The sequence below is a fragment of the Neopelma chrysocephalum genome, unplaced genomic scaffold (assembly GCF_003984885.1).
Source record: "Neopelma chrysocephalum unplaced genomic scaffold, ASM398488v2 Primary Assembly neopelma1_24, whole genome shotgun sequence".
Taxonomy (NCBI): Eukaryota; Metazoa; Chordata; class Aves; order Passeriformes; family Pipridae; genus Neopelma; species Neopelma chrysocephalum.
The window spans coordinates 36,425,320-36,445,670 of NW_020897693.1; the positions used below are offsets into that span (position 1 = coordinate 36,425,320).

The following is a 20,351-nucleotide window of genomic DNA, read 5'->3' on the forward strand; positions in this document are numbered from 1 at the left end:
ATTTTTTTTTCTTGTAACAGCTATTCAGCTGTGGGTTTAATTTTATTTTTGATCTTTTGCCTATACATTGAAATGGAAGTGGCATTTATAGCTGATGCCTTCACAACAAATTTGTCTAGATTTCATATGCTACACACAGCTTGGCATGCTTTCTTCAAGCAGATGTTTTTTGAACAGCACAATTCTGAGCAGACTCAACCACAGTCCTTGCAACTCTCAGTTTCTCTCTCCTTCACCTTTCTTAAAAGTTGAGGAGTAGTCAGATATTAAATTAGTCCCACCATTTATAAAGGAGTTTGTTTGTACTACTGAAGATCTAGTCAGGGTGGTGTAGGCTTTTGTATTAAATACAGTTTTATGTTTTCCTTGGTCTGATGTCTAGATTCCACTTTGTGTTAGCAATTAGTTAGTATTAGAATAAGAAGTCACAGAAAAGGTATATTTTCCTTTATCGTTTATTATAATACAAGAAAAACAAATCTAGAAAGCATATTTCATGGAGCACCATATTGTAACAAAATTATGCTGGCTCTCCTGCAAAGTATATTTTTGACATTTAAGCAATGACACACACATAGTACACACAGGACCTACAACATGGTGATCTTATTAACAGACCCAAAGAGACCCCTCTTTCAAATACAGAAACATCAAGGTGCACAGAGGAATGCCAGTGTGAGGGCATCTGAACGCTAACTGAGTTAATCACTCTTTTATTAGCGATCTTCATAAGCACACAAGCCTCCATTGTCTCACCCCAATTTCTCTTCTCCGAAGACTCCAAATGGGGCCCAAAGGTCACCGAATACGGTTTTGTCACAGACACGGTGTCAAGTTGAACAAAACTGGCCAATATTCCCTACCTGATACCTCTTATTGCTTTGGTTATAGTACTGAATGAAAGTCTTAAAAACTCTTAACCCTATACTCCACATCACAGAAAAGCCACTTTCACACACACAGAAACATAGCTTCCCACACAAGCATGAATGCATAGCACTGATACTTTTTTGAGAAGCTTTGTGGGTTTCACCACCAAAATCACCTTCCTAAAAATCATTGCATTTTGTTTTTCAAAGTGTTCAGATAGTTGTTCAACAATATATTTCCCAATATATTTTCTTTTTTTTAATAGACAGGGCATGTTTTCCTGCTGCCTTAAAATTATATCATTGTCTACACAAGGAAAAGCAAAATGCTATCATTGTCATCCATACAAAATGTTTTACATTCCTTTTATACAGTGCTAAATACAGATGCTAAGCACAGAGAGCAATGTAAAATTATAACCCAGAATAGCTTTTTACCTTGCTCAAAATGAAAAAGTACTGGAAGTTTCCCATACTAATGTTGAGACACAGTATTGGGGTCTCTATTATATACAGTAGCCTTCCAGAATACTTTCAGGCACCTATTTTGTGAGCTTTTGCTCAATATGTATGTCACGCTGAAGCACCTCAAGTAATATGATATAGTGCCCTGAAATACTGAGAATAAGAGACAGAAGTAAATCCAGTCTCACAGCAGACTAGACCAGCTGTGACAAACAAGGCTAGCAAAGCAGTAAAATTTCTACCTGGACTCAAAACAACCCACTGTTACAAAAATTTTAGGTATCTGATATATGGCCACTTTTATCATCAACTGAGGACAATGCATGAAGTTTAATTTAAAACCTTTTCTATAAAATGTTTTAATTTTGTCAAAAAAAAAGCAGTTATATTTCTATCAGCCATTTAGAAAATACTTTTTTCTTTCCTCTAAGCCCGTTTCTCTTTGAAGAAAGCCCTGCTTTCTGACCAGAAATTTTCTGGGGAAATTCAAGGATTTGCAAAATCTCTCTTGATAACCAGTGAGGTTGGATTATCTTTAAGTTTTAGACAGGACAGTCATGCATATTGCTAAGACAAAAATGAAGTTATTGTGCATTTTTTCTTGCGGAAAATCAATGTAGATTTCTCATTTATGGGAGCCAATTTTATAATTTCTCTATACTATGTGATGAACAGGCATCTATGAATTACAAGACACAATAATGGAAATTCAAAAGGAGAGAATGGACTTGACAAATAATTGTAACTTTAGATATGCAAATGGGTATTAACAAACTGAATTACTAACTCGGGCTTTTTCCTCTGAACTAAAGGCATGTTTCAACACCTGTGCTAAACCATTGTCCAGCATTTCCCAGATAAACAGTTCAGACTCAGACTGTATAATGAGGAAAAGAAGAGGAAAAGAAGAGAAAAAGAAAAGACTAGTTTAAGTTTTACAATGGCTATGGAGCTTCTATGGATTAAAAAAGTTTCAGATGACTGAAGAATAGGATATAAGGGAAAGATATGCTAGGTATATCAATACATATTTTCACTTGAATTAATGTCTACATTTTTACTCACCTGAGTAAAAGGACAGTGTAGCAAAAATAGAAGAGATTCAGAGACAAGCAAAGAATATGGACCTGAATAAGAATATGAGTTATTGTTTGTCTTAAGGAACAAAGAAAAGGTACATAAATTTATATATATATTTTACAATGACCGACATACAGAAGAAAAATTGGGATCACTTCTGTTTATAGTGGTTTAGCATATAATAGCAAGAGATGAGAATGACATTGCAAAGCAGCCAACTTAAATCTGAAAAAAAAATCTGTTTTCATTTGGTTTTCTTTGTTCTTAAATGTGATTTTTTTGACCGCAGTAACCTCCACCTCACAAAATATTTAGATCTCAAAACTCAGGATCAGCCGCTCATAGGGATGATGAGACATCAACAATCCCTTTAGATGAGGCAAAAATAATAAGGGCTGAAGCTAATGAAAATTCTGTAAGAAACTATTGCACCTTCCCCTGAAGCATCTGATACAGTCAGAGGTAGGACACTGGATTAAATAAACCATGAAGTTTGGCTATGTTACTCTTTCTATGATATTAGGTTTAAAAATTTCAGTTATATATCCCAGTTAGTCACGAAGATCTATAACAATCTTCCACACTGAGCGATGAGTTACAGTAATAATAATGAAGGGAGAACAAAATAATTATTATTAGGGGGTTTAGACACCACTTATATGTGCATGCATGTGTATATACTTACATAAAAATGTATTATATACATACAGATGCATACATAAATGCATGCATATGTATACACACACACAGAGACGCATGCCTTCGAAGAAGTGGAGCTCACCAGGAGATCTGAAAACCATTCTTTACATCCTTCTCTGACACACATTACCAAACTGTGTAAGTGTGTGTGTGTATATGTTTAACAGTATGTTGAGGAAAATGTGAGAATGGGAAGCATGAATCTGAGTATGGGAGAAATCATCCATGTTACTGTCATTATTTCCGATCTGTACTTGAAAACACATTTCCAAATTCCTTGTACATTGGCTAAGTTGACCAACAACACAGCAAGAAGAAATACACAATATTAATGGGCATTGTGAAAATGGAAATAATTATGTATGTATTTTCTGTTCTTTCCTGTGTTAATATCAACACATCATTTCCTGACAATGGGCAGGACAAGAAATTAAAAGAACTGACTTAATATTCGCCACTTACTCTGTTTATCTGTTTCATGTTTCTGCCAAAGTTGAGAGAAAACTTGAATAGTCTATCTCCATATGGGTTTTCATTTTTCAGATCTAATGGGTTAATCCATTGTAAATCTGCCTTTTCCTTAAGCTTGATCAAATAATTTTAGTTTTAGAAATACTTAATGTATACTCTAAGTTCACAGTATCTCTTTAAACATAAGATTAATTCCTCAGACCCATTTGTATGAAAATTCTGCCACCTTTTACACCCATTCACATTAATTCACACTATTTGTCCTCCCTGTTTCTCTTCTGGGAAGGTTTTAGAGAACGGGCGTGAAACTGACTATCAGCTCATCTGGTAGCAAAACTGCAGCTAATCAATTCTAAGGCTACAAACAACTTAACCTGCAGATAAACTAACATATAAACATATTCAGATAAACTAGCTATAAACTAGTTTCATGTATCTAAGATAGCAAAAATCAGCATGACTATATTTAACAGGGTAAATGACAGGATAGGTTTCCATTTCAATGAGGTAAAGTTGTGCATAAATTCCCCCATCCCCAAAATACACCTGCAAGGTCATTATCTCAAATAAAAATAAAAGAGAGAAATAAGTTATTTTTTTAAAAGCTAAAAATGAAATTACCTTTAAGCCTATTGCTAGACAGAAAGAGATGGAGATGGAGTAAAGAAACAGAGATGAGAACCAGAGAATATTGATAAATGTGTGTTGTCAGCTCTGAGAACCACAGATTTGGTTGACATCAGCTGAGTTTTTCTCATGATGCATGCTCTAGATGGTTCTCAATGTTTTGTCATAAATAGTCCAAATATTTTAGTTTTCAAATGGTGATGGTCTTATTTGATCACCTTTGTCTTTTTGGTCCAACTCCACAGATTTTAACATCTTTCTCAGCAGGCACAGGCCTGCCTACTGGATACAAACATATAGGTAGCATTACATAGTTAATATGCTGAGCAGAGATGTCCACAGAGAGTACAAATACCAGCAGATAATGGTTCATCTTGATCTGAGCAGCCAGTCTGCCTGAGCGACGCATTGCATGGTGGTTCCTGTAGGCCCTAAACAATAACTTCTCTACCAAAAGAGGACAATCGCTACACTCCACTGCATTTCTATGTAAGTAATTGCAAACTTCCTGCTCCTCCCAGGTTCTTTGGCCACAGGGGGCTAAAGAAGCATTTCTGAAGAACTCCACAGCACTGCCTTTCCATGGAATGCCTTCCAAGCAGAAATGCTTCCTCTGGCTCACCCCAGAGCTGACACTTCATGAGAGGGGTTCCTGGGAGACAGGTCTTCTTACTCTTCCTGCTTGCCAGCAGCACCTTTTCACAGAAGCCTGTTCACCCCTTCTGTCCCATAGCAAGCACAGGAGTGGGATTTTTTTTCAGACAATGTTTCTGTGGAGCTAGATTTTTTTTAATTTTCATTTCCTCGTTAACATTCACTTGAAATTGTTATCAAATGCGTTCTCCTGCGATCGTCTGAAAGGTTTTATTCAAACCAGCATGTTCTCTTTTTTCCCTTTTGCATCTCCTTAAAGGGACATATCTGTTAACATCACTTCTGTAGAGAATGGATTTCATCTTTTACTGAAGTTTTGTTCCAGCCAAAGCCGAACTTCCTGCAGGTTGTAGAAAAAGGGGCCTTTGCCTCCCAGGTAGGCGATTTTTTGTCTCTGCACAATGCATACTCGCTCAAATGAAACCCCGTAGGCCACGTTGGCATTGTTGTCCATGCAGTCAGCCACCACTTGGCACTGAGGTGGCAAGGAAAAGCGCTCTAGGAGCTGGTGAGCAGCTGCACATCTCTCTTCCTGGTTCCTGTGTTTCTTAACTTCGAATGAAGAGGGAGAGATTCCAGGAGCAGCCCAGCCATCTGATGGGTGAGCTTCATCGATGTAGACCAACAGAAAGTCAGCCACACCAGAGAACTCCTCCACCAGCTTGCTGAAGGCCGACAGCTGGCTTGTGAACGGTGGTCAGGTAGCTGAGCCAAAGTTGACCACCAGTGGCCGCTCGGAGTTGGCAAAGTCCAGAAGGTGGCATTTTGTTCCACACTTGCTACCAACATTCTTCCAGCTGCTACTGCTACCATCACTGTCCTTGGCTATGTGGATTACACTGGAATTAGGGGCTTCTCCTCCCAGTTTGACCTGATGACAGAACAAATTAAAACATAGCAAGTTAGTGTGACTTGCCTGTGCAGTATCCTCATGACTACTGTCTTCAAAAAGCACACCTAACTAGCTCCATGGACAGTAGCATGGGGATACAGGAAATCATCAAAAGCAGCAGTTTAAAAATGTTCATCTAGCCCACCTCCACTCACAGTTTAGGGAAATGTAGCATTCCTGACAGGTATACTACTTCATTAATGTTAGAAAATTTAATCAAATTGTCTTGTCCTGTCCACTACACACATAGCCCTGTCCACCCTTATGTATTTGGAGACTCACATTTGCTTTCAGCCAGGCTACCTCAAATTTCTTCTAACTTTCCTCTGTGAGACAAATTTTCTAGACAGGATTTTTTTTTCACTGACATTCTCAATGAGTTGTCTCCACTTGGTTCACATCTTCCTTGAAGTGTAGTGTTCAAAACTTCAACAGCATATTTACCAATTCTCAGAATAATCAGGCAATTGCTTCATGTAATGAAGTAGCTCACAGACTACACCTGTTTATACATTCTAGATGTTTGCTTTTTATGAGACATCATGCTGTTTTGCAAAAAGAGTAAGCTGTTGATTGGGGATTAACTAGTGAAATGCTAAAAGCTAGTGAAATGCCTAGGTCTCTTTTCTGCCTTTCTAGTTGCTCCCCATCATGGATTTGAGTACTTCATCAGTCTGAATTTTACCCATTGAACTGCATTCTACATTTTAAGCCATTTTTCCAATTCTCAAAAATTGTTCTGTGTTATATTCCTGATCTTCACAACACATGCAGTTCCTCTCAATTTTCAGAGGTTTGAAGATTTCATACTTATATATTCTCTTCCATCCTGCAGTCTAAGAATGAAAATACTCAGAGAACTAAACAAGAGAGCTCTGCGATTTCTGCAGTTGCTCATTCATTGTACATTCTGTCTTGACAGTGGACTATCCAAGACCGCACTGTCTAAAATTTCTTCTAACAAATTTGCAGTAATTTCATCAGTGACTGAGTGACGCATTTCCTTCTACTGCAGTGATTCTTTACAAGATGATTGGGGGAAAAAATCCAGCACAAAAAGGGGAAAGTTAATATGATGGTTCAAGTAGGATGAGGTGAAAATAAACTGTTTTATTAGCTCCGGCTCCAGATGTAACTCGGACACAACAGGTAATTGTGGAAAAATTTTGCCTGACCATTTCTACTTGCATATCTATGGAAAAAAAAAAAAACACAGAATATAAGCATTTCACAGAAGAGAGTGCCAGAATAAGGTGGAGCCTGCAGAGGGCTCCAAGATCCTTAGCTGATAACTACTGTAGAACCACAACACATTATTACATAATACAATTAGTTTTTAATGAGCTCTGCCACAGCAATTCCTATGTATCTGCCTTTAACATAAAGCTCTAGTACAACAATGCAATTATCCTTTGTATTTCCCTGACTCTTTCTCTCTCTATACACTGACTATTTGATTATGTTCAAAAGTCTTGCTTTGAAGGAAACATACAGGGTCAAATTCAGAAGTCTTTTACATTTTATGCATTTCTTTCTGAAACTACAACAATTAAAGTCTATAGAAGTTAGTGCTAAATGAGAACTGTGTAAAAACTGAATAAATAACTGATTTTTGGTGCACTTCTATGTTACATTACATTATAGGGTATCCTAGCGAGTTTGGGGACCCCTGGTGGCCTAGTGGTTAGCATGCGGGACTCTCACCGCTGCGACCCAGGTTCCAATCCCAGTCCCCCCGGGCAGATGGAGCCCGTTAGCCCTGTGAGGCCATCTGTCTATGAGAAGGTCACTCTAAACAAACCTACGTCCTGAGGACCTCACTGCCATTGTCCAAGCTTGCTTGGCCCCGGCAGATGAACCTTAGGATTAAAGGGTGGGCTCAGTTCAGCACAGGCTGTGTCTCACCTAAAAAATCCATTGCGCAGGCTGGAAAGGTAAAAGACCTTTCCCCAAATCTTCGTTCACGAAGACTGGCCATTATCCTAGCGAGTCAGATACAGTAAGAAACCGAGATGGCTGAATACCGAACTTATGCGGTTGCTACTGCACACAGACCCAAAGGCAAGTACATTGTTAATACTGGATCCTCCATTTCTCCCTGAGAAACCTGACTACCTTGAACAAATCTATAGTTATTTGTGACTCTGAACTATTTCATCAGAATAGCACCAGAAGCAAGAGTCTCATCAAAGCAAAGTTTGTAAGACACAACTGCCAGATTTCACGGCTATATGAGAAGGTCTCAGGGCATGTTGTCACATGATATAAGCATTATTTTGACTATTTTCTGTGGGGCAAATTGAAACACAACCATGCTGACATTCTCAGTTGGAGATCAGGAAGAAAGAGAGTCACAGAAAGAAAGACTGCCTGACACCCACAGATCTCACCAGGTCAACAATGTGGTGATCATGCCACTGGAAGCAGAGGACGTGCAGCTGCACCACAGGCAAGAGAAGCAAGTGATGGCCCAGGAAAGCACAGCCACTTGTGCCCCTGTCCCTGAAAACCTGCATCTGCAGCATTGCTATCTGCTAGATCCTGCCAAAAGTTTAAAAAAAGCCTTGTGCTTCTCTATCTTTGAAAGCAAGAGGCTTCAAACAGCTGATTTTAGGACCTGCTGTGTGAGTGTGCTGTCCATCGAACTCAAAGAAGGAAAAGATCTATATCCCGGTTTTTGAGAAGAAATTACTTGTCTGAGAAGAGGCGGGCTCAGAGACTCAGGTTTTTGCATTTAAGAAGTAGCATTAAGCATCTTACAGTGTTTAAGGCCACCTACACCTTAGCAGGTAGCAGGTACTCTTCTGTTCAGCTGTTGATCACTTCATTTCTCTCTGCCATTCTGTGAAGTAAGATAGGCAAATCAGGAGTGAGTAAGGTAAAGGGCCACACTTGAAGAAAGAAATACACAGGTAAAGGTCACGTGGCATCCACATAACCATCCTGAGGAATGCATTCAGTCAAGAAACCATCTAAACAACTCAGCATTTTGTGATAAGTTGGTGACTATCAAAAAAAGACGCATCCCAAGAAACAACATATGTGTATCTGAACAAACATTAGATCCCTTTTTACCTAGAAATCTTAACTGTTCCTGCACTACCACGTAAACGCTTTTTCAGAGCTGGCTTGCCCAAAATGTGTCTTTTGGGCAAAGCCTGACATGTAAGTATTTGTGCTGCACCCATTCCCTGGATGAATAACGGACTTCAGTATTTAGGACTGTATGCTCATCCAGTCAAAGAAAAGAAGTAATGACATGTAATTTATCTCACAAATCACAATTAAGGAACACACTTTGAATTTCTGATATTTGCTGCCGCTCTTCAGAGGATAAGAAAAATAAGAAGCACACAAAACTCAAAAATGAACAGAGTTGCTCAGGACAAAAGAAACATCTGAGCAGCTATTTCCACTTACTCTTTTGGTTTTATTTTAAGAAAACCATTGTGATGCAAAATATCTAGCCAACACTCTTGAACTGGGAAACCACAGTTTGCTTCTTGGTCGTCTTTAAGCAGAAAGAGAAACTATATATTTTAAGTTCCTCATTATCAGCTCCTCACTCAGGTCTACCAAACAAACGCTTGATTTTCTACGCAAGTTTGCAAACCCTGAAGGAACAGACTAATAAAACAACTCCCATCAGACATCAACATGGGAATGCCCTTCAAGTCCTATTTAACATTGATACCAAAGGTGGCAACAAACCTCACTGTTCTTCAGCAATGCAAGTTTGCATTCTGTTTCTCATACTCCTTATTGACTAAAAAAATAGAGATTGAGGAAACAAAGTACAAAGAAGCCCTTATATATCTATACAATTATACATCACCTTATATGAGTTTCTCTTCATTTCCCACAGTCATGAAGTAAGTCTCATGGCCGCAGGTTACCTATCATTTTAATTTTTGTTTCTAGGAGTGCTTGTGATGGGTTTTTTCCCCTTAATGAGACATCCTTGCCAAGCAGGCATTCACGAGGCATTTTCTGCTCTTGTAGAGAAGTAATTAGGTCGGTGCCTTGTTCCATGCCAGTGTCAGGCACTCCAAAAAGCAGCCCTACCCAGTCGTTAACGCTTAAACATAAGCAGCAGCCGCATCTCCACTAATTGGTCTTGATGAAGCACTGATGTTCCCAAGAGACTGTTTGTTTCACCAGGCTCTGCACCGATTGACACAGGATGACAATATCGTCCTTGCTGATCATCTGCATTGTAAGCCTTGGCCATCTTCTTTGTTGTTATTTATTGAAAGAAAAAATAGCTCTTGGAAAAGAAAATCAATGCAATGAGAAAACAAACAAAACCCCCCATGTATTCAGCCAAACCGCTTTTGAAATCTTGCACAAAAGCAGGCAAAATATAAATTCTGAGAAACAAACTAGCAGAATTCCCCTCACACGCAATCCAGCATTTCCATAATCACGTACTTTTGTGCATGAACATTTGGCCATTCGATGCCAGCCTTCTGAATGAGGTAGAAACCAGGCAGCACGCAGGCATCCCCTCCCACACAGCCTGCATGGGACACGCAACGTAGGCCAACCAAACCTGAGAGCCAGCCCAGCCATCAACAAGAGCAATCACCAACACCAAAGCAGTGACTCACATCATTTGTGAGAATTTTGTGTTTGCTGGACAGCTTGTTCTGAGCCTGCATTCAGAGTGAAAAGGGAACAAGCTTGCTGATGCTTTAGCACGCAGTCTGCAAAATGAAGGAGATGTAGGAGCGGGAGAGAAAAACCTATTCATAAACTACAGGCTAGAAATAGCACATACTGCTAACTTTGTGGTACATTCTCCATAAGGACTGGGTAAAGCCCCGTGGACAAAACATGATCTCCTCATATACCTTTTCTTTTATCTCATTTTACTTTTATCAGCTTCAGCATAACCTTCCTTGGATCCTGTGCACTGGAATACAGCTTTCATTCCCTGCATTAGGGATTTTCAAACAATTTGGCAGACTCATCAGGCTGTGTCAATTTGCCCCTAAAGAAAATAGGTGCTGCCAGGCAATTACCAGTTTGTGATATTAGTCATTTAAGTATGGACATGCCATGTTTGGGACTGGAGTGCAGCTGTTGGTAACGAAGTAGATCCATGGAGCCTTTTGCACCTTTTCAAATTCTCTCCTTTGATTTAATCTCATTTAACTAGATGTATTTTCATCCAAATCAAAATCAGACTCCGGGTGGAGAATTTATACCAACTATTAATTTAGTCTTTATTTACATGACCCAGAGTTGTGCAGTTGATAAAAATCACAAGAGACCCTTGTCTGGAGTAATGTAGGGGCACGAAATCTCTTCATTTTTCTTGGGGAGATGGCAGCTTGTTTTAGGAGACTCAATTACTTCAGTTGGAGAGCAGAGACTGGAAATGACTTGAGCTCTCCCACAGTTTTTTATTTAGGATCAGGTGTGTGGAGCTGAGGGAGGGAAGTAGGAGACAAATTAACAGGGTACAGTCCAGATAAAAATAACTAGTCAAATGTTGCTCTCTCCATTTAAATGCTGCCAGTCCCACAAATGAGTATGTATAGCATAGGGAAAGCACAAAGGAGCCTTTTGCCTTGCACTCTTATGGATAATTTTAGTTCCTCTGATCGAGGAACCTAGAGAAAGATTTTTAAGGGCTTTATGTTTCCCTCAAGGTGGGAGCGTGGCCTACTACACCATGGCTGCTGGGCCACTGGCTGCCCTGGTGGGCTCTACTTACAGGTGACAGAGGCCTTTGCTTCAGCACCTGGAGGGCATTTGAGTCTAATTTGTATGATTTCTTTTTTTTTTTAACTCAGCTTTAGGACCATGTGAATACACAGTAGTGATTTTGTCAGAGAGGTAGAGCCAGGGCACAAGAAACATGTACAATCCTTTTCCTGAATGGTGATTGTTAGCTAATTTTTTGTGTCTATCACAGCCAAAGGGATTTTTCACAAAGCTTTGACAACAAAGCAAGCATTCTTTCTGTCAGTTTTTCGCACATAAGGGTGAAAATGGAGGACTGCAAAGAGGTGGTGTGGAAGAAATGAAGTTAGACCCACAAAATGAAACAAGTATGATGAGACTTCATATTCCTTTTCCTACCTTTTGTCTGCCTTGAGTGGTTGAACTCTAAGTTCCATGGGACCAACTGTCTGCTCCTTTTGTTAGGGCACTGCCTAGTACAATGGGTCCCTGGTTTCAGTTGGTCCTCAGACACTACTATAACAAACATGATTATTAATATATTTGTATTATTTGTATTATTTGTATTAATAATGACAATGCTTTAATAATAATGACAAAGGCCCAAATTCTGTTGAATTTTTGTTCCAAATCCTGCAGGAGAGATATTAATTGTGGTTTGGTTTTGTTTTTCTCACTTCTTTCAAGATTGTTTTCATTTGCAAATGTCAATGAAAGCAATTCTGCTAAAGCTGAACTTTGTAAAGCCAATAATATATTTTTAATACCACACAATGTCTAGTTCTAAACCTTGAAATTATACAATAGGCTTTCTTTCACAAATTCTCTTTATTACTGTCAGATGCAGAGAGAGACACTTCCTTACCTTGCCAGACAAAACAAATACAAACAATAAATATGGAAGTTATGTCTTTGTTCCAACCTTTAAAAGATTTCCCCAAAAAGCAAAGAGTAACTGAATAACCAAAGACGAGGTAGAGGATCATGCTTTTATATTACTTTCACAGATATTTTCGTGATGATGCTGTGCAGGATGTGCTTAACATGTTCGTTTTTGGACAGTTTTGTTTGGCATAAGGATTTATTTTGGAAGATGTACTTACCAGGCAGGCAAAAGTAGCCAAAGGTAATTTAACTGTTCCTCCCTGAAATCTCAGGAAAATCCCACTGGGTGTTTACTGAATCAGTTGAGTTGCTGCTACATCCAAAGCTGGGCCTACTAGCTGTTAATCTGGGATCCTGTGCCAGCCATTCTCCTGTGTTGGGGTTGTCATGCCAGAGCTTGCTGCTGGCCCACTCTAAAGGCAGTAAAAAGCTGTACAAGTACACACACACCCCTATCACCATCCATCACCTGAGATACCAGCATCCCTCTAAGGTCTGTGACGCACATTTACACACAAGTGTGTATGTGCACACGTGCATATTGCCCCCATAGATACACTACAGCATTCCTAAGAACTTGGCTGCTTCAGGGAGATGCCATTAAGGTCTTCCCCCTATCTACCCTGCACTGAGGTGGAGAGGAGGAATGATCTCCTCAAGGATAACATTAGAGCTCTCTACTGGAGACCAGGAATGGTAACTCTGCCTTGCTGAAACACAGAGCTCATATCTGGCACTGGAAATGATCCCAGCATGAGGCCTCAACACTGGGCACCGCTAATGGGCACAACCTTTTTGAACCCATTTTAAAAGCATTGTAAGATAATGATTTCTCACAACTGAAATCTTAGAAAGCAGATTCATCCCAGTACTAAATAAAGCATCGGAACTAAGAAAGCAAAAAAAGTTTTTAAGAGGAATATTTTTTTTTCAAAACTTCTCTACCTTTTTTCCTGGATTTCTGTATATGTGTGATACATTCCATATACATACTATAGGCATTTGTAGAAATGGTCTATGTAAATCATGCAGAAGTCACACTAACACCCTCCCCGAAAGTCTTATTTTTTTCTCTCTCATCAGTAGGTGTGGCTGCATTCCTATCCATACATATGTATACGTACACACATATGTATGTGTATACATATACAGAGAAATGAGAGAAGATTGACTCCTGGAAGAGTAGATTATGTATGTTTATGTATGTGCATTTTTGTGTTTATATACGTACATATATGTACATGTATAGAGACAGATACACACAAGTATATATATCTTTATACATGCAAACACATATAAAAGTGTAAATTCTTACGCACACACAACACATACATATATGAAAAAGAATATTTAAATAAAACTTGCGCACTTTCAATTACATAGAGTTAACTTGACTGCTAGCTCTATTTATCCCTGTTATGACAGTTAATCAGGTCCTAAAGAACCCCTTGTAATGTAAGACACATTTGCCTCTTGGAAAATAATAGGAGGATGGTCTATAAATCACAAAGCTGGTGCATTGTAGAAAATATCAACAGTGAGTGTGACAAATACTGAACTGAGAGATAAGGAAGTAAAAAAAATATATTAATAATTGACAAAAATTATATTAAAAATCAAAATAAACAAAAAAGCAACTATTTTGATTCCAGTAGAACTCTAAAATGTGGGAAAAAACAGTCACATAGAATGTTCCAATAAAAAAAAATGCTGAATATAGTCTACATACAATACAACAAACTTGCATTGATTCCCTACTGAGGATGTTAAAATCTTCAACTGTTGCTAGGTAATCTCACCTACAAAATGATTACCCTCAACAAAGTCATGTGCAATAATACTTAATAAGGAAAAAAAGCAGGAAAAAATTTGAGTAAGATATTAAAAAGTTTTTCTAGAAAAAGAGAAAATATGTCAGAATAGCTGTTTTCAAATATACTCTAACCATTCCAAGGTCATATCTTGTAGACATTAGTCTTGAAAAAATAATTTATTCATTCTGGGACAGTCTGTGTGCTTTTAAGACAGAGGTCCTTTCTTGTAATAAATTTACTTTAATTTAGAGTATAGTATTCTGTAAATAGAAATTTTGTATCAGGTACTTTTGTGAAAAATGTTATGAAATGGTTACTTCTTTGATCCAATATTCGGCTAAATGGCAGTCTAGCTTTGGTTATCTCAGACATCTGAAATTCTATTATTCAAGCTGAAAAATGGTGATTATTCCATAAATACTCCTCAATGGAATGAGCTTAAGTACCTGCTTAAGTACTTGGCTAATTCCTGGCTTCAGCTTGTAAATTGGAGCAATAAGCACTAGTGGTTATTGTATTGACTGCATTTTGGCATGCTACATAGTATCCAGATTCCATGATATTTTCATTTCTTACCCTCCCTAATTGTTTCAGATTAAGATATCACAACTGGGCAGTCCTAGTCAGGATTTGGAAAAGGGTAATTTAATGAAAAATATGCTTAGTGGGCCATTGTTCAATATATTTCACTATTTTTCATGCTTTTTAAATGTGTCACAAAGCAGAGTATGTTTCAATCATTTTCAATTCTACCAGTACAACCTTTCAGCTGAAACTTTTTCCTTTTTTGTTCCTTACAGAAGTAAAAGAAGTTTCTCCTCTATTGTGGAAGTGATGACTCTTCTTCCAATATTGGTCCTCAGTTTATTGTGTCCCCTTTATAATTTCATTTCTACATTAAGTACCTTTCTGTGACAATCAAGGTTTTCCAATGATCTTCTCTGCTTATGGCCCATAATTCTGTTAAGTAAAACAGAGTCTTTCCATGAATTATTTGTTGGTCAATTCCTTATGTCTTAGGGATAGTTGCCATGAATGGACTTTTTCCCCTTTTTGGAACAAGGTGATCAAATTTGGTTATATTTATATGTATTTTTCTGCTGAGTTCATTGAGGCCCAGATTTCATTCTAGTGACCTTAAAGCCTGATTGGTCTGAACGACCTGGGTGATTTAATGGTGATAAGAAAGAGAATAAAATTGCCAAAGTTCAAGGAGTGAGTTTCATTACCAACACCAAAAATAGCACAGAGTCATCATCCCTGTAGCATCTATGGTTGGCATCAACAGTACTGAAGGCAAGGCAAAGCATGACTTAGTTTGGAAACTACAGAAAGGCAGGCAATATCTTGATTTTAAATCATTTTGTGTAATTTAAGCAAAATGAGATTGAAAATATCTCATGAATATGAGGTTCCTTGCAGCTTTACAGCTTCTCCAGACCCCAGACTGCAAGCAGGTTGCAAATGTGGAAATTGGAAATTTGACTGTCACAGAGTTGTGCTACGAACTTCCACTGGAGACTTGACCAAGTCATGTGTTAACTGTCCTGTCTTGCCTTGTCAGTAAAATGGGAACGATTGCATTCACCAACCCATTTAAAAAGACATTACTCTAAATGTAATTAATGTCTATGAAGGGAATAAAAAAAAGACTAAACGGGCTAGGAGAATAGTGGGCTTCATTCAGCATTATTTTATTTGGGTAGCCAGTTGGATGATTCTTAAGGTGGTAGTAAGAGGTTGACCCATTTGGCAAAAGATAGTGTTATTTATATTTGTCTTACACTGAAAACTAATGTCCCCATGTCTTGGGTTTCAGACTAAGCAGACTGTATTCCATATCACAAAGCCAGAAAACACCAACACCACCAGCTCTTCACGTCTTTGGATAAGAGGAAATACAAATGCCATTGTAGAGGTGAAAAAGGGAAATGGGGAGGAAGATGATACAAAAAGAAATATTTCAAAAAAGAGAGCTGTCATTTGGATGACATCACATGGGGTATGTTAAATTAGATGGTCTAAATAAGACAACACATCAACAGACTAAGCACTGTTTTGAAAGCCACAGAGGTCTGAATTCAGTTCTCCTAGTTACTAACTGGGTGGTCTGTGCAAGAAAATTCATGGATTTGGGTCCACCTTTTCAATCTATAAAAGGGAACTGTAGCTACCTCATCAGACCTGGACAGCACTACTGGGTAATATGTTTGAAGAAATCTTAAGAGGAAAAGAAAAGTACGTGTTGCATAACTGTTATTGGCTTTATTATCTTAAATCACCAGGCAGCTGTCCGACAGCTAATCAAGTTCATTTTTAATCTCTTGACATGTCCCTCTGTCACTGTTTTCATGAAGGAAAAAAGGTCACTGTTTCACTCTGTGCCCAGTTTTACTATTACTTGGATGCTTCCTCCAATATAAAAGTTAACATATGAGTAATAGAAAATGCCAGTGTAATGACAATGGTTCATTTCTGTGTTTTACTCTAAGCAAAACAACCCTCTATGTTACATAGCTGGCATCTATCTCTGTGGAGCTCTATCTGAAGATGCAGTCTTTTTATAATATCTGAGGATCTTATACAGCAAACAAATAAACAACAGCTGTGAAAACATCTAGAGCATTTTACAATTACTCTTATATGAAGATCTTGAAATACTTAAAAAATATGAAGGTTATTATTCGTGCTGGTGAGGAAACCGAGGCACACCTAACCGGAGTGACATGGCCACAGCTGCACAGAGAGGTAGTGGCAGAGCAGAGTCGGCAGCTCCAGAATCTCGTGAATGCTTAGCCTCGACTTAGAAGTACTGATCCCTTCAGCTTATACCTCTCCCATCAAACTTAACATCAGGTAGGAGACAGTCTGCACCGCACAGAGTCATTCCCTTTCCTTCTTCGCTGACAAGCGGGATGCTAATCCCAGCTCACCCGTCCCAAGCTGACAGTCCCCATCCCCGTGTACTCACCTGCTTGTAGGCGTCCAGGAGGAAGCTGTTCCAGACGCAGCGCAGCCCCTCCGAGGTCAGCATCCTCCTCCACTCACCGCGCCCAGACTTAGAGCGGCTCAGAAACAGCACCATGTGTTTCAGGAGAATCACAGAGTCATACAGCGCAAGGAAGAGGCAATTGGAGAAAAAGACCGGCAAGATCTGAAGCGTGATCAGCAAATCCACACTTAGCAGACCCATCTTCCTTGCTGCTTCTTTTCAGCTGGATGCCTTTAGCTCTCTTTATTGCTCGGTACCCTCATTTAAGAGAGTAAAGTAAAAGGCATTTCAAAAGCCTCCCTATTCTTCTCTCAGCTGCTCTTTTTAAAATGAGCAGAGATAGTTAAATATGAGCAGGCTGGTTAAAACCATGACTGAACGATACTAATTCAATTCTGAGCTGCTTATTTTTCAGAAATTAAGATGTGAAAAATTTTTCCCTTAACCAGGAGACCTGCTTTTGTTGAAGAGAGAGGCAGCTGTGTTTCCAGTTCCCTGCAGTTACAAAATTTAAACTGAGACTGTTAATTGTTAACTTTCCTGCACTATCCCATTGTTTCTCAGCTATTTAAGCACTGAACAGACCTCTCATTTCTGTGTCACTAAAGCTAGCTACCAGGTGCAACAATACTTTTTAAAAAAGGTTTATGTACATAAACTTTCTGTTCCTTCCTCCTTGCCTCCCTCCCTCTCTTTCCCTCTCTGCCTCCCCCGCCCACCCCACCCCCCCACTCCGCGTTTCTGTATTCCTGCCTTCCTCCTCTCGCACTCTCTCTTGCTATCTGTCTATGGTGCAAAGTGCTCTCTCCTCTGGAGTCCTAGCTTGCTTCCCTGAAGCCTTTTATACATTCCCTAGCTAATTGCTGCAATAGAGAAATGAAACCCTAATCTTAGTAAAGATCTTGACGTCAATGTAAAAGAGGGCTTTACTTTGGCCAGGACTACAGTGAATAGAAAAAAAATGAAATTCTCAAAACTTTTTTTTTTTTCCCTTAAGAGAGAGGAGAAAAAAGAGAAACAGAGAGCAAGGGTGGAACTTTGCTTTGCTTTGAAAAGGAAAGAGAGAAAAAACCCAATATGCTTCTGAATGTTCTTATAAAATGCTTCCAAATTTTGGAAAAAGTATTTTCATATGACATGGAAAGTGACAGAGCAACACAGAATTCTTTGTCAATGTTTTTTTCTCATGGCTGGGGTTTTTTATTTTGTCCTTTTGTCTTTTCCAGGAAGGTGTGTGAGTTGATGCATCCAAAAAAAGGGCACACTTCTGTACATCTTCCTCCCACCTGCATGAAGTACAACATGTATAGTGTTTAAATATTTTTTGTTGTTTTCTTGGTAACATGAGTGAAAACCCTGCACTGACTTCATCTACCAATGTGTAAGAGAAGATGAGAAAGAGAGAAAAAAATTTTGATGTATTTGGGGTTTTTAAGCTACTATTCCCTGCTTAAATAAAAATATGTTTCAGCCTTCAATGCTATTAATCAACTGAGCTTCAAGTTCCCCTAAGATAGCTATTTACATCCACTAGTCTAATAAGGATAACTAACTTTTGTTTAAAATCTTGTAAAGAGAAAACAGAAATTTCCTCTGGCAGAGCCACGTGTTTCAGCAACTGCAAGTATTCCCTGCAGCCCCATGATGAAGGATTGTTTTGTTAATTTGCACTTTTCTTTGTTTCACCTTTTTAGTCCAATATTTAGTCCTCTTTTCACATGATTTTTTGGGGGGGATTCAGTAGACATGTTTTGTTTGGGGTTTTTTTAGCATGGTTTTAAATCCCTTAGGTAAATATTTTTTGTATTTCATGTTGCAGACATCCACAATTTTGTTTTTCAGTGGATGGCTTCCCTATGTACTTATGTAGGCTCCATGCATCGGATACATTTCTTTCCCAGAGATGCCAGCATGATATCTAACCTCTGTCAACTCACATCCTTCATGAGTAGTACAAGCTTACCTCAATAATATACCTTGGTCTTCATCAGTTGTCACTATCCTTTCACTGCTAGCAATTGCAGGGGGTAGACACCATCTATCTTCTCTGCTCTGGGGTCTGTCATTTTCAGATATTGTAATATCACTTGGCCTATCATACTAGGATGTCCATCTCTAGAGAGGCCACCCCATGCTTTGGCTTGTTCTCACCAGAGAAAAGTTTGTTTAGGTAGCATAATTTCAGGCATTTTCAAAAGATATCACCCAGGCAGGATATCTTCCAGCAAATGTTTATTCATATAGATAACTTTAAAATGTTGCACACGTTAAACCAGCGACCTTCTGCATTACTAGCATAAACAAAACCAAAGGAATTGAGTTTCTTTTTCAAACTATTTTTTAAGTCAAATGTTGGTGATGACAGTGCTCTGTTGCCATAGAAGGATTGCAAACTCACAGATCTGGCTTTGTTACTAAAACTTGCAAAAACACGTTATAAGTAGGCATTTATATATCCCCACACATGGATGAGTCAGTGTGCTCATGTCATGTGAGCACAAGACAGGAACAAGGGTCCCTAGAGCTGCTAAACTAGCTTACTCTCTAACCTCAGGCAAGCATATGTAATCACTTGATTACAAGCACTCTTAAGCCTAGGTTACTCTTCTGTACATCCACCACTAAAAAATGTATGATTCTGTCTGGGAAGGTCCCCTTTCTTTATTTTGGGAAGGTCTGTTAAACGGCAGGGCTGGAGGTTGTTGATGACAGTGCCAGATGAATCATCAGCCATTGTTTCTGAGAACAGTTTGCAAACAGCTCTGAGGACAGTCCAGCTCAGGCTCTTCCTGTTCCCTGGAGGTAAAGTCAGGCAAGAACTTACCCTGGGAACATAATGTATTCTGGGTTCCTGTGAAACAACTGCCCCTACCCACAGCATGCTTCATGGGTGAAGAGGTTGTTTGTAAGACAGCTGGAGACCAGACAGCTATGGACCTTTGAAGTGCTGGAAGCTGGGCAGGAAGCCCATGGAGCACTGGTGTGACATGGTAGTTCATATTTACCACGTCACCTTCCTTGCCTATAAGGCAGACTGTGTGTATTGAGTTAAACAGAACTACAACAGACTATGTTTGGGAGCTTCAGTCAAGAGATGGGTGATAACTCCCTAATCCAACTATAAAGACAAAAATCTTTTCCTAAATAAATGTAAAAAGATAGGTTTTGCCATTGCTGTTTTCAGAAGCAGTCTGTCCCTGCAGAGAACAAGG

At 38.9% G+C, this 20,351-nt stretch overlaps 1 protein-coding gene across 2 annotated transcripts; it reads right to left on the reverse strand.

Moving 5' to 3' along the window:
- Positions 1–446: 446 nt before the first annotated feature.
- DIO2 (iodothyronine deiodinase 2) lies at positions 447–18,011 on the reverse strand. Of its 2 annotated transcripts, none has more exons than XM_027672915.1 (2): positions 17,119–18,009; positions 447–5,736 (listed from the first exon to the last, which is right to left on the reverse strand). In XM_027672915.1, the coding sequence occupies exons 1-2, from the start codon at positions 17,338–17,340 to the stop codon at positions 5,119–5,121; spliced, it is 840 nt and encodes a 279-aa protein (XP_027528716.1). In that variant the 5' UTR covers positions 17,341–18,009; the 3' UTR covers positions 447–5,118. The 2 variants fall into 2 exon arrangements, with proteins under 2 accessions (XP_027528716.1, XP_027528722.1); XM_027672921.1 differs by having other exon boundaries at positions 5,164–5,736; positions 17,119–18,011.
- Between the last annotated feature and the right edge of the window lie 2,340 nt (positions 18,012–20,351).